Source organism: Triticum dicoccoides, chromosome 2A, assembly GCF_002162155.2.
Source record: "Triticum dicoccoides isolate Atlit2015 ecotype Zavitan chromosome 2A, WEW_v2.0, whole genome shotgun sequence".
NCBI lineage: Eukaryota > Viridiplantae > Streptophyta > Magnoliopsida > Poales > Poaceae > Triticum > Triticum dicoccoides.
In genome coordinates, this window is record NC_041382.1 from 75,387,919 (window position 1) to 75,408,454 (window position 20,536).

At 46.8% G+C, this 20,536-nt stretch overlaps 1 protein-coding gene across 1 annotated transcript in view; it reads left to right on the plus strand.

The window, feature by feature from the left end:
* Positions 1-1,430: 1,430 nt before the first annotated feature.
* LOC119357621 (serine/threonine-protein phosphatase 6 regulatory ankyrin repeat subunit B-like) overlaps positions 1,431-20,536 on the plus strand; it is a 33,059-nt gene continuing 13,953 nt past the window's right edge. Inside the window, exon 1 of the mRNA XM_037624506.1 lies at positions 1,431-1,806. Within this exon, the coding sequence (XP_037480403.1) occupies positions 1,431-1,806 (376 nt within the window). The remainder of the gene's footprint in view (positions 1,807-20,536) is intronic.

The following is a 20,536-nucleotide window of genomic DNA, read 5'->3' on the forward strand; positions in this document are numbered from 1 at the left end:
CACTCCGATTGTCGGAGAGGTATCTCTGGGCCCTCTCGGTAATGCACATCACTTAAGCCTTGCAAGCATTGCAACTAATGAGTTAGTTGCAGGATGATGTATTATGGAACGAGTAAAGAGACTTGCCGGTAACGAGATTGAACTAGGTATTGAGATACCAACGATCGAATCTCGGGCAAGTAACATACCGATGACAAAGGGAACAACGTATGTTGTTATACGGTCTGACCGATAAAGATCTTCGTAGAATATGTAGGAGCCAATATGAGCATCCAGGTTCCGCTATTGGTTATTGACCGGAGACGTGTCTCGGTCATGTCTACATTGTTCTCGAACCCGTAGGGTCCGCACGCTTAACGTTACGATGACAGTTTCATTATGAGTTTATATATTTTGATGTACCGAAGGTTGTTCGGAGTCCCGGATATGATCACGGACATGACGAGGAGTCTCGAAATGGTCGAGACATAAAGATCGATATATTGGACGGCTATATTCGGACACCGGAAGTGTTTCGGGTGATTTCGGAGAAAACCGGAGTGCCGGAAGGGTTACCAGAACCCCCCGGGGAAGTATTGGGCCTTTGTGGGCCTGAGGGGAGAGAGAGGGCAGCAGCCCAGGAGGTGGCGCGCCCCCTCCCATGGGGAGTCCGAATTGGACTAGGGGAAGGGGGCGCGGCCCCTCTTTCCCTCTCCCTCTCCCTCTCTTTCCTTCCCCCTTCTCTCTTCCTAGTTGGACTAGGAAAGGGGAGTCCTACTCCTACTAGGAGGAGGACTCCCCCCTCCTTGGCGTGCCCCAAGGGCCGGCCGGCCACTCTCCCTTGCTCCTTTATATACGGGGGCAGGGGGCACCTCTAGACACAAGTTGATCTTCGTGATCGTTCTCTTAGCCGTGTGCGGTGCCCCCCTCCACCATAATCCTCGATAATATTGTAGCGGTGCTTAGGCGAAGCCCTGCGACGGTAGAACATCAAGATCATCACCACGCCGTCGTGCTGACGGAACTCTTCCCCGACACTTTGCTAGATCGGAGTCCGGGGATCGTCATCGAGCTGAACGTGTGCTAGAACTTGGAGGTGTCGTAGTTTCGGTGCTTGATCGGTCGGGCCGTGAAGACGTATGACTACATCAACCGCGTTGTTATAACGCTTCCGCTTCTGGTCTACGAGGGTACGTAGACAACACTCTCCCCTCTCGTTGCTGTGCATCACCATGATCTTGCGTGTGCGTAGGAATTTTTTTTGAAATTACTACATTCCCCAACATTCTGAACCAGGCGCCGCGCAATGGCGTTTGACATGTTTCTATGGGGAGGCAAATAGGAGCCTGAGATATAAAACTTGGGACACGATGAGGAGATTGCGAGGAGAGAGTACCCTGCCTTGGGTTTCCATCAGCAACTTTAATGAGATTTTGCACCAAGAAGAGCAGATGGGCCCAAACACCCGAGACAGCTCGCGGATCGCTGGGTTTCGGGAGGCTGTTGATGTTTGTGGCTTGTCGGACCTGGGTTATAAGGGTTTGGATTGGACATTTGAGAAGCGGGTGATGGGGGAACAATACTGCAGGGTCAGGCTGGATAGAGCATTGGCAACATCTAGTTGGTCGAGCTTGTTTCCATTTGCTAGCGTGGAGCACCTGACAGCAGCGAAGAGTGATCATAGTCCCATCCTACTGTTGAATGACTTGGAGGTTGGGGACCAGAGAATGAACATAAATAAACCGTTTCGTTATGAGTGCGCATGGGAGACAGACAATCGCTTTGCAGCAACTGTGGAAGCTGCATGGAATGAAGACGGCCCTGCAGGTTCGGTGTCCGAGCTGGCAAACAAGTTGCTTTCTATTTCTTCGGCCATGACGCGATGGGGGCGGCACACTTTTGGTTATGTTCGTATGGAGTTGCGTTCTCTTCGCCGCCAACTAGCTTTGCTACGAGAGGAACCTCCACGCATGGGTCCCAGTTGGGAAGAGAAAGCTATTGAGGATCGAATGATAGAATTATCCTATCGGGAGGAGATAATGCCGAGGCAGCGATCCCGCATCACCTGGCTTTCTGAAGGTGATCGGAACACATAATTTTTTCAGAGGAAAGCAAGCGCGAGTAGGTCTAAGAACAGAATAATACAGTTGAACCGGGAGGATGGCTCCGCTTGTACAGACAGGGATGAGCTAGCCAGCATGGCAACGGAATTTTATGCAAACTTGTATACATCGGAGGGCACTATTGGCATGGAAGAGGTGCTATCACATATACCGGTGCAAGTAGATGGCATAATGAACTCAAAGTTGAATGAAACTTACAGCAAAGAGGAAGTAAAGGAGGCCCTCTTCCAAATGTTTCCGACCAAAGCACCGGGCCCGGACGGTTTCCCTGCCCACTTCTTTCAGAAGCATTGGGAACTTTGTGGGGATGAGGTAACAAGAATGATCATTCGAGTGCTCGATGGAGTAGATTCACTGGAGGAGATTAACAACATGTTCATTGTTTTAATTCCCAAGATAGCGAGTCCAAAAGTTTTAGGACAATTTCGGCCAATAAGCCTTTGTAATGTGATCTACAAGATAGCCTCAAAGGTCTTAGCAAATCGGCTGAAATCCATTCTCCCCGATATCATCTCTGAAGAGCAGTCGGCTTTCGTTCCTGGACGCCTTATAACGGATAACTTCATAACAGCCTATGAGTGCTTGCATTACATGAAAACTAGGAGGGTCAAAGGTAACTGATATTGTGCTCTAAAATTAGATATGATGAAGGCATATGATCATTTGGAGTGCTCATATCTCGAGGTAGTGATGACTAAGATGGGATTCAGCCCTAGGTTCATTGCTACTGTAATGAGGTGTGTGTCCTCGGTCTCTTTCTCTGTTCTCTTCAATGGAGGGATCTTGGATGTTTTCAGGCCTTCCCGGGGCTTGCGGCAAGGAGACCCTATATTGCCTTAGCTGTTCTTGCTAGCGGCCGAGGGATTATCGTGTCTATTGAAGGCGCAAGGGGCAGTGCGTGGGATAGAGGTTGCTTCAAATGCTCTTACAGTTAACCACTTGCTTTTTGTCAACGACAATTCGCTATTTTTTGAGGCCTCCGATGAGAGTGCTACAAGAGTCAGAGATATACTAACAACATATTGCAATGCCTCTGGCCAAAGGATAAATCAGGAAAAGTCTTCCATCTTCTTCAGTAAAGGAGTGCCTGTTTTGACAAAAGAGTCGATCAAGCAAACTTTGAATGTTCATAATGAATCTTTATCAGAGAAATACCTAGGCTTACCCTCGGATGTGGGTAGAGCAAAGGAAGGATCCTTTAGATATCTCAAGGACAGAATCTGGAAGCGAGTTCAAGGGTGGATGGAGAAGTGCTTATCAGCGGGGGGTAAAGAAGTGCTCATTAAATCCGTGGCCCAATCCATCCCTACATATTCGATGGCGTGTTTCAAATTACCACGGGGTCTCTGTGAGCATATCAATGGCATAATTCGGAAATTCTGGTGGGGAAGTAAGAATGGATAAAGGAAAATAGCATGGGTCTCATGGAGTACAATGACTAAACCGAAATACATGGGAGGTTTAGGCTTTCGAGACATTGAATTGTTCAACCTGGCATCGCTTGCTCGCCAAGCCTGGAGGCTGTTACAGGAGCCTGAGACGTTGAGCGCAAGAGTTCTTCGAGCCTGCTATTACCCCGATGCAAATATCCTCGACGTTACCCTGGGTCAGGCCCCGTCCCAGGTTTGGTGATCGATTTTGGAAGGGAGGGATGTGCTGTCTTTAGGGCTGATCAAGAGAATAGGTGATGGTTCCACTACCCGGATTTGGACTGACAATTGGATACCGAGGGACTATAAACTACGACCGATTTGCGCTTTAACAGCTAACCCACCAACTTCGGTGGCGGAGCTTATCAATCCCGTGACTCGCTCTTGGGACAGGCAAATGCTCTCGGATAATTTCATAGCACTGGATATTGAGATGATCATCAATATACCCATCAGTAACCGCATGCAAGATGACTTCTGGGCCTGGCACTATGATCGGCGTGGTGTTTTTTCAGTTCATTCAGCATACCGGATGATTACGGCTATTAAAGCTCCAATATTCAAGAAAGCGGAAAGCGTAAGCGAAGCGGAAGGCCACAACTTAGAGCAATGAGCGCTTAAGCGCAACTTAATCGCACTTAAGCGTTTTTTGAAATTGGCTAGAATTTGACAGATTTTGAATGATATACACATGAAAATAGGAAGCATGGCACATGGTTTATTGAAGTAGCATCTGAAGTATAGTTCACACAATAGCAAATACATATCAGGTTAGCATAGCAAGCAAAATAACAACTAAAATGCAGTTCAGTTCAAATAGACATAACCTAACAGATATCATGTGGACAAAATTTTGCCAAAATATGAAGGAAATAGTTCTTGAACATAGCCTAGTAATAAGATAAATAGCATATTGCCATCATTACGCAAGCAGACCAGCAGAAGAAGTACAAAATTGCCAAAATTTGGTCAAATTTAAATAAAAAATGCTTAATCTACCGCTTAGGGAAAAAGCGAAGCGCTTTGCCATCTCTCAGCGCTTAATCGCTCTTAAGCGTCACTTAAAAACGTTTTCTTGAGATCGGGGCACTCAAACGTTGCAGCTGACAGGAGATCATGGACACAGGTATTGTCGTGGTTTTGTCACGGCAGATGTCCTAGAGAAAGGACTTAGTCGTGAAGCCATCGCGACGGGTTAAGCTTGAAGGGGTTAAAGCGGACACAAGGATGCAAGAGAGTTTATACTAGTTCGCCCCTTCAATGAAGGTAAAAGCCTACGTCTAGTTGTGATGGAATTGATGGGTGTTTCGATGACTAGGGAGCAAACAAGCTTCGCCTATGTCTCGAGTTGTTGTCTGTTGTCCTTGAACCGCCGCCGAGTCGTCCCCTTATATACATGGGTGACGCCTGTCGGTTTACAGAGTCCCAACACCGGCTCGTAGATGTGTTCGGTTTGGTCTCTACTTATTCCTAACTTAGAATACAAGTTACATATTCACGCCGGTTTACGGTTACATGCTCTCAACCGATTATGGGTCTTGAGCCCTCATCTACCTTCATGGTCTTTAACATACTTAACTGCTGATGAAGTTAACCCGGCCCAGATAGGCCGGTTTATGCCCAGTAGTAATATCCCCAACATTAGGCCCCAGATTGATTTGAACAGGTTCATGTCAATCCTTAGCAAAAATTTCAGCTTCAACATCTTCTTGTAGTTTGGTGAACCGCCGTGATGTCATCTTCTCTGATTGCTGTAAACCGACGTGATGTCATCTGTCATCAAGAAACTATCCATGATACCTTCTTGTTTAATAGATCTACGATAATCGAGGCGATAGCTCTGTTTCCAAACTTGTGGCCCCTTGATTTTCGCGCCTGACCCATGTCCTTGCTTTATAAATAGGACCGAAGGGTCATTTCTTTTTCCCCTTCGTGCCCTTCTGCTTCTTCTTCCTCACATCGCCCAGCTTCAGACCTTCGCCGCCGCCGTCGACCTCTGCACTAGCTTTGGCCGCTGCATCAACCTGAGCGTACCAGAGCACCGCGGCGACCTTACGCTCCTTCCTCAGCTCTGGTAAGTCTTCTATCCTTTTCATCATAGATCTGTTCTAGGGTTTCCATGTTCTGTAGCGTTCGTCGCTTGTTTCTTGTTCATATGATAGATCCTTAGACGAGTCTGTGAATCTTCGCTATGTGTAGCAGTAGTTTTTATCCTCCGTCTTCACTTTCGCATATTAAGACCATAGATCTTATCCGTACCTTTGATTATTGATTCCGCACTGCTCCTTTTGGGCCTTGAATATTTATCTCCTTTATAAACATGTTCCAGATCCAAAGCTGTAGTATAATCTTGTGAAATCTGTTTTTGCGTACTTACTCATCTGCAGTCTTGACTGTTCAATGCTTAGATCAGGCGGTTTAACTTTGTAGAAAATTTTGACAAACCGGTATATACCATTAGTCCTCTTGTTGAACCGCCAGATGTTGGTTGCTTCTTGAAACTCCAGTTCAGATAGTTCTGTCTCCAGTTTAATAGTGCCCATACCAACGTACCTTGATCAAATGCATTTTTGAACCGGGATCTTCTACCTTGTAGATTCCATCATGGCCAAGCAAGTGTATGAGTGCAATTGGGTCCCTTCTCGCGTCACAGAGGATCAACTGGACGATTTAGTCCTGATTGACGCCTTGGGCAGCAAAGATACCATCCATTGGAGGGCTCCTGGCAAAGAATGCCCCCCCACACCTCGAGAAGGAGAGGTTGTTGTTTTCGTAGATCACCTAGCCCGGGGCTTTAAACCGCCCGGTTCTAAATTTTATCGGGATGTTTTAGCTGATTTCCAACTCCATCCGCAAGACACTGGCCCCAACTCTGTTACAAATATGTGCCACTTCCAAGTGCTCTGTGAGGTGTTCTTTCAAGAGGAGCCAACAGTGGAATTATTCAGAGATCTTTTCCATCTAAACCGCCGTACTGAGTTTACTGATGGCTCCAATACGGAGTTGGGTGGCATGGCGATTCATAAAAGGAAAGAGGTCACATACCCTCACGCCAAGCTGCACAGTCACCCCAAGGAGTGGAATCAGACATGGTTCTACTGCAAAGACACCTCCCCTACTGGTGAGAATCCCTTGCCTGGCTTTCGTCCGGAGCGGCTCAGCAATACACACCCTTTTCCTCAAAGATTGACTGCCCAGGAGAGAAGCAAATATGCTCCCCAACTGTCAAAGCTCAGAGCCTTTATGGACAACGGTTTGACAGGGGTTGATCTCGCTCGCTGCTGGATATCATGGAGCATACTGCCCCTTAGTCAGCGCTCCGGTTTGATGTGCGAGTATACTGATAGTGTTGATGACCCACAACTCCAGCTCTCCCATGAAGAAATCACAGAGGCTGTGCGTAAAATACTAAATGAACTAGAACACTACTGTGCTAGAACCGGACTGCTTCCCTTCTGTGCTACCAACAAACCGCCAGCTGTAAGACTTTGATTTTTCTCTTTGCTGAATCTGTTATTGATATGTCTGGTTATTGTTTTTAATATCAGTGTCTGCATAATCAGGGCGATGATCCGTTTTGGAGCAAAAAACTGCCGCAGGAGAAACCAGAGAAAACAGATAAACCGGAAAGAGCAACCCGGCAAAAGACTAAGGCTGTGAAGAAGACTGCCCGCCGGAAAAGAACCACTGCATCTTATAATCGGGCCCCTGATGATGAGGTGGATAATCTGGACTTTGAGGTAGAGCTTGACTCACTTGGTTTATTTTTCATGCGTCTTATTGATGATGATATTTGTCAGGATGATGCCGAAGCCAGCCACGCGGATGTTGCAGAGGTAATTATTCTCTCTTCCGATTTAGAAACTTTGCCTTCACAAAAAATCCGTCAGGCAAACCAGAAAGTTAAATTTTCTCATCCTCTTGCTTATTTGGATCCTAAACTTCTTATGAAGACTCAACAACACGAAGCTCGCCGCACCACCCGGCACAGCGGACAGGTAGTTACCTCCGCCGGTTTACCGGAGGTCTCTAATTTGCTTGTCAGTGCTTGTCCTAAAGCGGGCTGCTTTCGTCAACCTCTTAATCCGTCTGACTCCGATTACCAGGTTATTTCCCACTCATCTTCTGGCGAGTCATCGGCCACTCAGCTCCCGCCGCTCAAAACGGTGCTTGGGTAAGCTATATTTATTGTGATGTTTGCAGTACATTGCCTTAGAACACATGGTGTATTTAATTTGGTTATTCTTCTCAGGGCCAAACCTAGGCCAAGCAAGAAGGCCCACCTGAACAAAGCGGCCAAAGAAGATGTCATTCTTGAAGCGGCTATCTCGAAGGATATTCCCAACAATCCACCGCAGCCAGATGATGATCTTATTGCTGAAGAGAGGCCTGTTGATACCTCAGGCCCTATCCAACATCCCACGGGTTCCATCCGGATTGAAAGCTCCACCGGTCCAGCAAAACCTACTGAGAAGCCAACAGCTCCAGTGCAAACCGGCGGTACCAAGGATGATGAGGTTGTCATTACTGGCACTGGCCATACTGAACCAAGCAATCCTGTCGCTTTATCCAAACATTCTACCAAGGAAGAATTTGCTACTTTTTGCAAAGGCATGTGGAACGCTGATCTGACGGCTTACGCTGCTCTGAACGCCCAAGATATCCATTCCGGCTATCTGAACCGGCTGTATACCAACTGTGACTACGAAGCCGATCTGGTTAATATGATGAAAGATAAATATGAGGTAACTTCCATATGCTCCTTCCTGCTTGTATGCTTTTATTCTAGCTGACTCTCCTAGCCCCCAAGGGCCGGTTTGAACTATTCTTTCAAACCGGGACTTAATAATATAAATCTTGATGCTTTGAAATTTGCTGATGTAGCCCCCAAGGGCCGGTTCAACTTAGCATAGTTAAACCGGTACTTTAAGTAATTGAAACTGCCGCATCAGAATACATATGATCAAATAGCCATTAGCCCCCAAGTGCCAAGTTGAATGCTTGCATTGATGGACTTTGTAAACAATTGAAAGATGAAGATCGAATATGCATTAGCCCCCAAGTGCTAAGCGCATAACTTGTTATGTGGTTGGTACTTGAATCCTTCTACTGATTTGTTGAAACATATATCTGTATGCCTGCAGGCGGAGCTGAAGGCGAAAGAAAACCAAGTCATCGATCTGCAAGAAAACCTGAAAACCCAACAGGCTGAAACCTCCAAAGCAAAAGAGGAATTGGCCAGTGCCTTAAGCGCCATGGAACAACTTAAGGAGAACTTCAAGAAGAAACGGGCGGATTGGGCCACTGAAAAGTCCGCTTTGATCAAACGAGCAGAGGATGCCGAGGCTGCACTAAAACCAGTGATGGATGAACTGACTAGCATAAAGCGGCACGTTCATGCCATGACCACTGCTATCTTTGGTAAGCCAGCTTGCCTTCTGAATTGGTTCTGCCTTCTTACAGAGTCGCCGGTTTATTAACCCTTTATGGTATTTCAGGGACACACATTGGTCACTTGGGGTCAGATGTGCGGAAGAAATTGAAAGCCGCCTATACCTTGGTTGAACAATTGTATACTGGTGCCCAGCGGATCATCTGTACCACGTCTCATAACAAACCGGCGCCCAGTTTGATTCAAGATACTCTGATGAAACTGTCAGTGCTTCCTGCCCGGGTTGAAGAGCTGAAGAAATCTGCTGCTTGAACTGGTGCAATCAATGCTTTAATCCGGGCAAAAGCCTGGGTGCCGGATTTTGATCCTATTGAAGCGGCTCAGGGTTATCCCAGCTTGAAGGAAGACGGGTCAGAATTTGGTGAAGCGGATTTGCGAGCCATAAACTGGGAGGTACGTCCGCTAGCTTGTCAACTGGCTGAGGAAGCAGATTTGTCTCATTATCAAGACCAATATGACAGTCAGAACAAGCGAATAGCTGCACCAATCCATGAATCGGAAAACCTGATCCCTCCAATCCGTAAGAATACTTACGCTCCCGATATTGACCCGCCTTCGCTAATCCATGATGAAGCTGTTTTTCAAGCATTAATGGGAATCGACTGGACAACTGTGGATTTCCAGCCACTGGGTAGAGAAACGGAAGCTGAAGCGGCGCAGGATGACCCACAACCATCAGGCCAGGCTGGTGGCCAAGCTTAAACCGGAAGCCGGTTTTAAAACTGTCTCTCCTTTGTGAAAAACAATTATGTTATTATGGGCACCATGTTGCTTTGTAATAGGCTAGCTGATACCTTTGATGTTGATATGCCTTCGTGCATAACTTGTTCTTCCTGTGGTAATGAACTTTCCAAAATACTTTCTGAAATAAGAAATTCGTTAAGTGCCACCGTGGTTGTACCGTCAGGCGGAATATGATGTCTGTATATATAAAGTCAAAACATTCAAAACAAAATTTTAAGTATATGATCAAAAAATTTGAGATACATAATACCTGCCACCGTTGAGTGTGAAGTTGGCCTGGCCAACCTTGAAGCGGAGTTTTGGAAACCCACACCGTTGGAGGAAATAACAACTCCTGTATATGTATATGACGCTGGTTACCATGTAAACCGTGCCGAGTTATAATAAACACCGTGTTACTCCATAAGAGGATGTTAACAACAAGGATCAAACCGGGCAAATAGTCTCCGGATTGACGTGAAATGTGTTCCGTCAATTGATTGGTTAAAACATTTTGTCGGTTTAAAGAACACAATAAAAAGCAAAAACCCCCCTTCAAAGAAAAGTATGAAGCAAAAGCAAGACAAAAACGTTTGCCAAAAAAGATTTATTTAAGCTGATCAAATGGCGTAACCATGGCCAAACACGACCAAGCTCCCGTTAGGTGTAACTATGGTTCTAGTTAGCCAGGTCCTCAAGTGATTCTTGTGGCATTTATGCCGACCAAATGGTGTGGTCATGGTTCGGGTTCGACCAAGCCCCCAAGTGATGTTGTGGCCTTAGGCCGATCAAGAGGCATGACTGGTTCAGACATGACCAAGTCCCCAAGTGATCTGGTGGCTTTCGCCTATCAAGAGGCATGGTATTGGTTCGGACACGACCAATCCTCCAAGTGATATAACACGATGCTTTTAGCAAAGCGAACTCAAGGGGTAAACCGGAGGCCGCTTCAGAGCAACTCCGTGTAACCTCACATGATGTAAAAGAACGGATACCCCGCTTTAGCTGAGGTTCCAGTTTATTTAATCATAATACATTGTCATAATATGTACATAAGTATAGCCAATGGCTCAGGTATAGTAAGGCCGAAGATGAGCTATATTCCATGGCCTGTTAGTCTCCTCCTCTGATGTACGTGAATCCTTATGCTCTCGAATATCGATCGGATAGTACGGCCCGTTGTGCAGATTCTTGCTGACCACGAAAGGCCCCTCCCAAGGTGGGGATAGCTTATGCATATCAGTCTGATCTTGGATGAGCCGAAGCACCAAATCTCCTTCCTGAAAAGCTCTGGTTCTGACCCGGCAACTGTGATAACGACGAAGATCCTGCTGGTAAATCGCCGATCGGGCGGCTGCGATGTCATGCTCTTCATCCAACCGGTCCAAAGCATCTTGCTGTGCTGTCTCATTGTCCGCTTCAATATAAGCCGTGACACGAGGTGAATCATGACGGATATCACTGGGGAGAACCGCCTCCGCTCCATAAACCATGAAGAACGGTGTGTATCATGTTGATCTGTTGGGTGTTGTATTGATGCTCCATAACATAGATGGTAATTCTTCTACCCAACAACCCGGCGTTCTCTGCAAAGGAACCATGAGCCGGGGCTTGATGCCTCTCAAGATCTCTTGATTAGCTCTTTCTGCTTGACCGTTGGACTGTGGATGTGCCACTGATGAAACGTCGAGCCGGACGTGCTCCCGTTCGCAGAACTCCTTCATAGCACCTTTGGACAAATTGGTACCATTATCTGTGATAATACTGTGCGGAAAGCCAAACCGGAAAATCACCTTTTTGATGAACTGAACCGCCGTGGCCGCATCACACTTGCTAACAGGTTCTGCCTCCACCCACTTTGTAAACTTGTCAACCGCCACCAGGAGGTGGGTCTTCTTATCTTTGGACCTTTTGAAAGGCCCAACCATATCCAGCCCCCAAGTCGCAAACGGCCAAGTAATGAATCATTCTCAATTCTTGAGCCGGTACATGAGCAGGTCTCGAAAACCTTTGGCAACCATCACATCGCCTGACCAGATCCTCCGCATCAGCATGAGCAGTTAACCAATAGAAACCATGGCTAAATGCTTTAGCCACCAGAGACTTTGAACCAGCGTGGTGACCACAATCTCCTTCGTGGATCTCACACAAAATTTCACGACCTTCTTCAGGAGACACGCAACGTTGAAAAGCTCATGATACACTGCAATGATGCAAAACACCGTTGATGACAGCCATGGACTTGGATCGCCGGATTATCTGCCGGGCCAGAATCTCATCTTCTGGCAACTCGCCCCGGTTCTTGTACGCCAGATAAGGAAGCGTCCAATCCGGAATAACATGAAGAACTGCCACCAATTGAGCCTCCGGATCAGGAATAGCCAAATCCTCTTCACCAGGGATCTTCACCGACGGGTTGTGCAGTACATCCAAAAAAACATTGGGCGGGACCGGTTTGCGCTGAGAGCCCAGCCGGCTTAAAGCGTCCGCCGCTTCATTTTTCTGCCGGTCCACGTGGTCCACCTGATAGCCTCTGAAATAACCTGCAACAATATCCACCTCACGACGATATGCTGCCATGAGTGGGTCCTTGGAGTCCCAAGTGCCAGACACTTGCTGAGCCACAAGGTCCGAGTCACCGAAGCACTTAACTCAACTTAGATTCATCTCCTTAGCCATCCGAAGACCATGGAGCAAGGCTTCATACTCAGCTGCATTCTTAGTACAAGGGAACATTAAACGGAGAACATAACAAAACTTATCACCTCGTGGGGAAGTTAATACGACTCCAGCCCCCGAGCCTTCCAACTGCCTGGATCCGTCAAAATGGATGGTCCAATATGTACAATCCGGCTTTTCTTCAGGTGCTTGCATTTCCGTCCAATCATTAATGAAATCAACAAGTGCTTGAGACTTAATCACTGTCCGAGGCACATACTTCAAACTGTACGGCCCCAGCTCTATGGCCCACTTTGCAATCCGGCCAGTTGCTTCCCGGTTCTGGATGATATCTCCCAAAGGAGCAGAACTAACTACCGTGATTGAGTGCCCTTGGAAATATTGCTTAAGCTTCCGGCTTTCCATAAAAACTCCGTACACCAGCTTCTGCCAATGCGGATACCTTTGCTTGGACTCAGTGAGTACCTCGCTGATATAATAGACCGGACGTTGAACCAGATGCTCCTTACCTGCCTCCTTTCGCTCCACCACAATAGCCACGCTGACCGCACAAGCATTAGCAGCAACATATAGCAGTAACGGCTCCTTGTTAATGGGAGCAGCGAGCACAGGCGGATTGGCCAATTGCCGCTTTAAGTCCTCAAATGCTTCATCAGCAGCAGAACTCCAGATGAACTGATCCGTCTTTTTCAACATCTGATACAAAGGGATCGCCTTCTCACCAAGGCGGCTGATAAACCGGCTTAACGCGGCAATCCAGCCTGCCAGGCGTTGAACATCATTGATACACTTTGGTTTAGCCAGGGAGGTGATGGCTGTGATCTTCTCCGGATTAGCCTCAATTCCCCTATTGGACACCAGAAAACCCAATAACTTGCCCACCGGTACACCAAAGACACACTTGTCCGGATTAAGCATCATCTTGTACGTCCTTAGGTTATCAAAGGTTCCCTTCAAATCGTCAACCAGAGTCTCCTTCTCCCTGGATTTAACCACGATATCATCCACGTAAGCATGTACATTACGGCCAATCTGCTTGTGAAGACAATTTTGTACACACCGTTGATAAGTTGCCTGGGCACTTTTGAGCCCAAAGGGCATAGACACATAGCAGAAGGCTCCAAAGGGAGTTATGAATGTCGTCTTCTCCTGGTCCTTAACTGCCATTTTGATCTGATGATAGCCAGAATATGCATCCAAAAAACTTAAACGCTCACAACCCGCCGTAGCATCAATGATTTGATCAACACGGGGGAGGGCAAAAAGATCTGCTGGACAAGCCTTATTAAGATCTGTGTAATCCACAAACATGCGCCAGGTGCCGTTTTTCTTAAGGACTAGCACCGGATTGGCAAGCCACTCGGGGTGAAAAACTTCAACAATAAAGCCAGCTGCTAAGAGCCTGGCCACCTCTTCTCCAATCGCCTTGCGTCTTTCTTCGTTAAACCGGCGGAGGAACTGTTTCACCGGTTTATATTTAGGATCCACATTAAGTGTGTGCTCAGCGAGTTACCTCGGTACACCTGGCATGTCAGAAGGCTTCCATGCAAAAATGTCCCGATTCTCACGGATGAACTCGATGAGCGCGCTTTCCTATTTCGGATCCAAGTTGGCACTGATGCTGAACTGCTTGGACGAATCGCCAGGCACGAAGTCAACAAGCTTAGTTTCTGCTGCCGATTTGAACTTCAGGGCCGGATCATGCTCCGTAGTTGGCTTCTTCAACGGAGTCATGTCCGCCGGATCAACATTGTCTTTATAGTACTTCAACTCCTCGGTGGCACAAACCGACTCTGCATACGCCGCATCTCCTTCCTCGCATTCCAAAGCGATTTTGCGGCTTCCGTGAACCATTATTGTCCCCTTGTGACCCGGCATCTTGAGCTGCAAATACACATAACAGGGCCGAGCCATAAACTTGGCATATGCCGGTCGCCCAAACAGGGCATGATATGGACTTTGGATTTTCACCACTTCAAATGTCAATGTCTCCGACCTGGAATCATGATCATCCCTAAAGGCCACTTCGAGAGCTATCTTACCAACGGGATATGCTGATCTGCCAGGCACTACACCGTGGAATACTGTATTAGACAGTTTGAGATTCTTATCTGTTAGTCCCATACGACGGAAGGTCTCATAGTACAGGATGTTAATGCTGCTTCCTCCATCCATGAGCACCTTGGTGAACTTATAACCTCCCACCTGAGGCGCCACCACCAGAGCCAACTGACCCGGATTATCGACCGGGGGTGGGTGATCCTCTCTGCTCCATATGATTGGCTGTTTGGACCAATGTAGATAACGGGGTGTGGCCGGTTCAACAGAGTTGACTGCCCGTCTCTGCACCTTCTGGTCTCGCTTGTCCAAGCTAGTGGTAAAGACATGGTACTGCCCACTACTCAACTGCTTTGGGTTGCTCTGGTAACCTGACTGTTGCTGCTGTTGGTTGTAACCACCCTGGTTGTTCTGACTATTTTGACCATTATGTCCGCCCGGATTACCATTAAATCCTGAACTGGAACTTCCTCCACCGTAACCCGGCCCGGAGCCTGAGCCACCGCTAGATCCGTGATCATACCGAAAATTATTAGAATTCTTGAACTCCTGCATAATAAAGCAATCCTTCCAAAGGTGGTTTGCTGGCTCCTCCTTCGTCCCATGTCTTGGACAGGGCTGGCTTAGCAGATAGTTCAGGCGGTTTGGGTTAGGGTTAGGTGCTCCACTATGATTTTTTGGGTGACTCAAAGAGTCGGGAGGAAGGTCTTGATTATGTTGATGCTTTTGTCTTCCTTGAACGTGGAGCTTTTTTCCGGGTCGTTGACGTAATGGATGCCGAAATGTGGATGAAGAGATTGCCGGGTCACGAAGCGTCGACGTTGATGTTGTCGGGTTGTCCTCCCAGGCTGGATTCTGTCTCCAAGCTGGGTCTTCCCTAGCCAGGTCTTTCCGAATTTTTTCCATCTCCAATAGTATGTATATCATCTGTAGCCCCCGAGTGCCGGGTTTGTTTAGGCCTTTAACAATCCGGTGGTCTGTGAACTTGTGTTTTGGTAACGAACAAAGTCTGTTTTTTCATAAATTCTGGCTTGATAGCCCCCGAGGCTCGAGGCGACACGAGGAGTCGTCTTGAGGCTCTTTGTTCCTGAAATAAAACACATGAATGCATTACATCGTTCGTGATGTATAAAACAAAATTAAATAATAATTTCGATGAATTTGTCAACTTGTGTTCAAGTTGTTAATCGTTCGACTCGACTAAGTAGGCTTTCACGTGGACTTTTTTCATGGAATATGATATGTTCAGGGTCGACAAAGTCCATGATAGGCATCAGAGTCGATTGACAATACCATACCCACTACTTGGTCGGTTACGAGTTGCATCTGACTTAGTAAAGAACGAACATAAAATTATTTTGCTGATATGTAAGGCACCCATGTTTGAACTGTGCATCGTGGCAAATAGTCCTCTTTGGTAACCTTACGACTCAACTTTATGAGAAGAAACGATAGCCCCCGAGATTAACTCAAAGGTGCCGGATATATTTAATTGACTGAAAAAATGAAATTTAAATATAAAAGTGACTTAGCTTGTTTTTATGATGTGGCATAAGCCAGCGGACCGCTGGGGTCGACCGCAACGAGGCAGTAGATGATCCCGCGTAGGAGTCCCAAATCGGTAACCCAGCTGACGGTTCGAGCCGGCGGCGCAAGCTGGAATTTTTGAAGATGTGTAGCCGAAAAAACCCGCTGAACAGGAGAATAGATGGCGCAGTGCAAGCCAGCTTGGTTGATGTTGATTAATCTCTCCTGTCAGGGCGCGCTGGGAGCGGCACTTTAGCCATTATTGAACATTGAATCCTGTTGCAATTTTTACTAGTTTGGTATTTTCCCGCTGGACTCCTATTCCATTATTGTAGGCAGATTGGCCTTTGATCCATCGTATATGCACGCACTGCCCTGGGTATCTCCTTCGCCGCACCCTTCATCAGCATACTAACCTCCAGGCCTTGTACGCCTTGAAACCATCGATGCTGCGGTAACTAAAAAAACTATCACAATCAACAGGTGTTTGGATGTCAGCCTTCATCGGTGACTTGCAGGAGAGGTGAGACGAGGCTGTCGAGGCATGGTGGCTCTGAGGCCAGGACATCTTGAGACAGAGACCAATGATGGTGGACTCTGGCAGAGGCACGGTCAGGCCGGGGTGGCGACTTGCATGTGACAGGCGGTAGATGCTGCGATTGTGGATGCCCACTGGTCTTGCATCGTCGCTTCTGGTCGCATGTCTTTGTCAGAAATAGTAATTGAAGATTAAACAATTTGTTGTGTAGCTTCACCGCCCTTCACGTCACGTACTAGTTGGAGGTACTACGTACTAGTATTTTTCCTTTGGTTTCCCCGCCATGAAGTAGTAGCAGCCACGTATGCCGAGACGCCTCGGGACTTGATGGTGCAAGAAAATTGCTTTTACACGGTTCGGACATGGCTGCAATTATCTTGCGCAGGCGCGCTGAACCAGATCAATCTCCAACGCTAGGTACCCAAGAGGATCACGCCTGAGGACTGTACATAATCAATACAACTCCGAGCTGATATCAGTCTCAGACACATGTTTGACTGAATTCTCCAACAGCGCAACAACGGAATTTCGATCTTTGGTCGGATTCGATGGATCACCAAAAGACCCGTGCGGCGGCGTACTTATGCGTATCTGTCTCACGCATAGTTTCTTTCCAAAAACTAATAACGAGGATACGACCTGTAGCGACTCAGCGGCCGCGGGTGAGTTATTACAATGGAAAACTTTTGTCCGTCTCGGCTTCAAACGGCGACACGGCGAAAATCAATCTAGAGTTGATGGATTGTCCAGTCGCGACGGCGCGCACCGCAACCCTAATTTCTCTTTGACCGAAAATCTTGTATATGTTGCTTTGATTGTTCGTCGGTGATGGCGTCTTCTGTGCCGACTCTTTTTCACTCAACACATCATGAGCTTCTCGATCCCTGAAGAAAATCCCTCCAAGAACTCAACACCACCGTGCGCAGGCACCACGGTGGGCGCCAACTGTCGTGGTTTTGTCACGACAGATGTCCTAGAGAAAGGACTTAGTCGTGAAGCCATCGCGACGGGTTAAGCTTGAAGGGGTTAAAGCGGACACAAGGACGCAAGAGAGTTTATACTAGTTCGGCCCCTTCAATGAAGGTAAAAGCCTACGTCTAGTTGTGATGGAATTGATGGGTGTTTCGATGACTAGGGAGCAAACAAGCTTCGCCTATGTCTTGAGTTGTTGTCTGTTGTCCTTGAACCGCCGCCGGGTCGTCCCCTTATATACATGGGTAACGCCCGTCGGTTTACAGAGTCCCAACACCTGCTCGTAGATGTGTCCGGTTTGGTCTCTACTTATTCCTAACTTACAATACAAGTTACATATTCACGCCGGTTTACGGCTACAGGCTCTCAACCGATTATGAGTCTTGAGCCCTCATCTACCTTCATGGGCTTTAACATACTTAACTGCTGATGAAGTTAACCCGGCCCAGATAGGCCGGTTTACACCCAGTAGTAATATCCCCAACAGGTATGGAAGGTGAAAGTGCCATCCAAAATTCGTGTTTTTGTGTGGCGACTCGCTCACACTTCGCTTCCCACGGGGATGGTCCGGCACTAGAGGAAAATGGCAGACAATCTTGTCTGCTCTATATGCAATGCAGCGGAGGACTCATGGAGGCATTCACTTTTAAGTTGTACAATGGATAGGTGCGTGTGGGCGCTGGGAGACGATGAGTTGCTTGAGAATGTGATATCGAACCAAAATGAGGATGACAGGCTCTGGCTTTTCTGGCTCTTCGAGACCACAAGACAACAGGACCTTGCTCGTGTTCTGGTGACCATGTGGGCGATATGGTGGGCTCGGAGAAAGGCTATCCATGACAATGATTTTCAGAGTCCGTTATCAACGATGTGCTTCATCAAGAGATATTTAGATGACCTTCAGATTGCAGATGTCAAGACACCAAGACCATTCTTAGGGTGGGTGGATCGGCCCTGTGCTAAAGCATGGTTACCACCTACGGGGGAGGCGGCAAAACTAAATTGTGACAGAGCTCTTTCCACCTTGGGAGAAAGGGGAGCTGCTGCAGTGGTATGTAGGGACAAGACAGGAACCTATATGGGAGCATTAGAAGTGGAGTATGATAGCATGATTGACCGAGCGAGCCTGGAGGCGCTAGCTTGTAGCAAAGCCCTCGCCCTTGCTCGGGATTTAAACTTGCAAGACTTGGAGGTAGCCTCAGACTGTCAGGAGGTGATATCACACATCAGAGATGGAGGGGCGCCGGTCTATGCTCCTATCCTTAGGGAAATTCAATTTAGTAGGAATTTTTTCACTTCTGTTATTTTCCGTTTCAAATATAGGGAGAATAATTTTGAGGCCCACTCACTAGCTAAAGGAGCTGCGTCTCTTGCGGTGGGTCGCCATGTGTGGCTAGGGGTTTTACCCGACATTGCTTGTATTCCTTAGTTTTTGAGTCCTGAATAAAGCCCCTAGTTTACCCTAAAAAAACCTAGTATCATGAAGTGCTTACTAGATGCTGGTGCTAACCCCGGTATTCTTGATGAAGTGAGTCTTATATTGTTTCCTCCTCCTTTGCCTTCGTGATCTACTTTTAATGCATATTTTTTGTTGGTCTTTGGATGAATATTTTTGCCTCACCCGGGACATGTTAGGTTGATAGGTTCTAGGCAGAGACAAAATGAAAGTAGACCCACATATTTATTGTGTACCATTATAAGAGTAGAGATCTTCTTCAGTTCTTCTAGGTGTTGAACTTTCCATTTGCTGCCCATCAAAGACTGACATAGGACTCTCTACTCTTATTTGTTTTTGCAGGAATCCTTAGTAATCAGCATCCTGTATAATTATCGCTTTGCAGAGTGCCTTGCAGAATTTTCATATATTTGTTTATTTGCCAATCGAGAAATTCTCCAGCTTCATTGCCTTGCCAAGTAGACACATAGTGCTAATTTTTGTAAAGACTTATTCTTCTATGTATGTTGTTGTGTTGATGGCATATTCTCTCTATCCTACTTGACAAAATAATGCAATCTAAGAAACACATTTGTATGAGATTCAGATTGATATTTTATTATTTTTACAGGAGTTAACCATACAAAAAATGTTACACTTTTTCCAAAAAAACATGACAATATTTCTACGGGTGATACGTCTCCGTCGTATCTACTTTTCCAAACACTTTTGCCCTTGTTTTGGACTCTAACTTGTATGATTTGAATGGAACTAACCCGGACTGACGCTGTTTTCAGCAGAATTGCCATGGTGTTGTTTTATGTGCAGAAACCAAATATTCTCGGAATGACCTGAAACTTCACGGAACATCTTAGAAAAAATAATAATAAATGCCAAAGATGAAGACCAGGGGGCCCACACCCTGTCCACGAGGGTGGGGGGCGCCCCCCCTAGGGCGCGCCCCCCTACCTCGTGGGCCCCCTGGATGCCCTCCGATGCCAACTCCAACTCTATATATTTCCTTTCGGAGAGAAAAAAATCAGAGAGAAGAAATCATCGTGTTTTACGATACGGAGCCGCCGCAAAGCCCTAAAACCTCAGGAGGGCTGATCTGGAGTCCGTTCGGGGCTCCGGAGAGGGGGATTCGTCGCCGTCATCATCATCAACCATCCTCCATCACCAATTTCATGATGCTCACCGCCGTGCGTGAGTAATTCCATCATAGGCTTGCTGGACGGTGATGGGTTGGATGAGATTTATCATGTAATCAAGTTAGTTTTGTTAGGGTTTGATCCCTAGTATCCATTATGTTCTGAGATTGATGTTGCTATGACTTTGCTATGCTTAATGCTTGTCACTAGGGCCCGAGTGCCATGATTTCAGATCTGAACCTATTATGTTTTCATGAATATATGTGAGTTCTTGATCCTACCTTGCAAGTCTATAGTCACCTACTATGTGTTATGATCCGGCAACCCTGAAGTGACAATAATCGGGACCACTCCCGGTGATGACCATAGTTTGAGGAGTTCATGTATTCACTATGTGTTAATGCTTTGTTCCGATTCTCTATTAAAAGGAGGCTTTAATATCCCTTAGTTTTCCAATAGGACCCCGCTG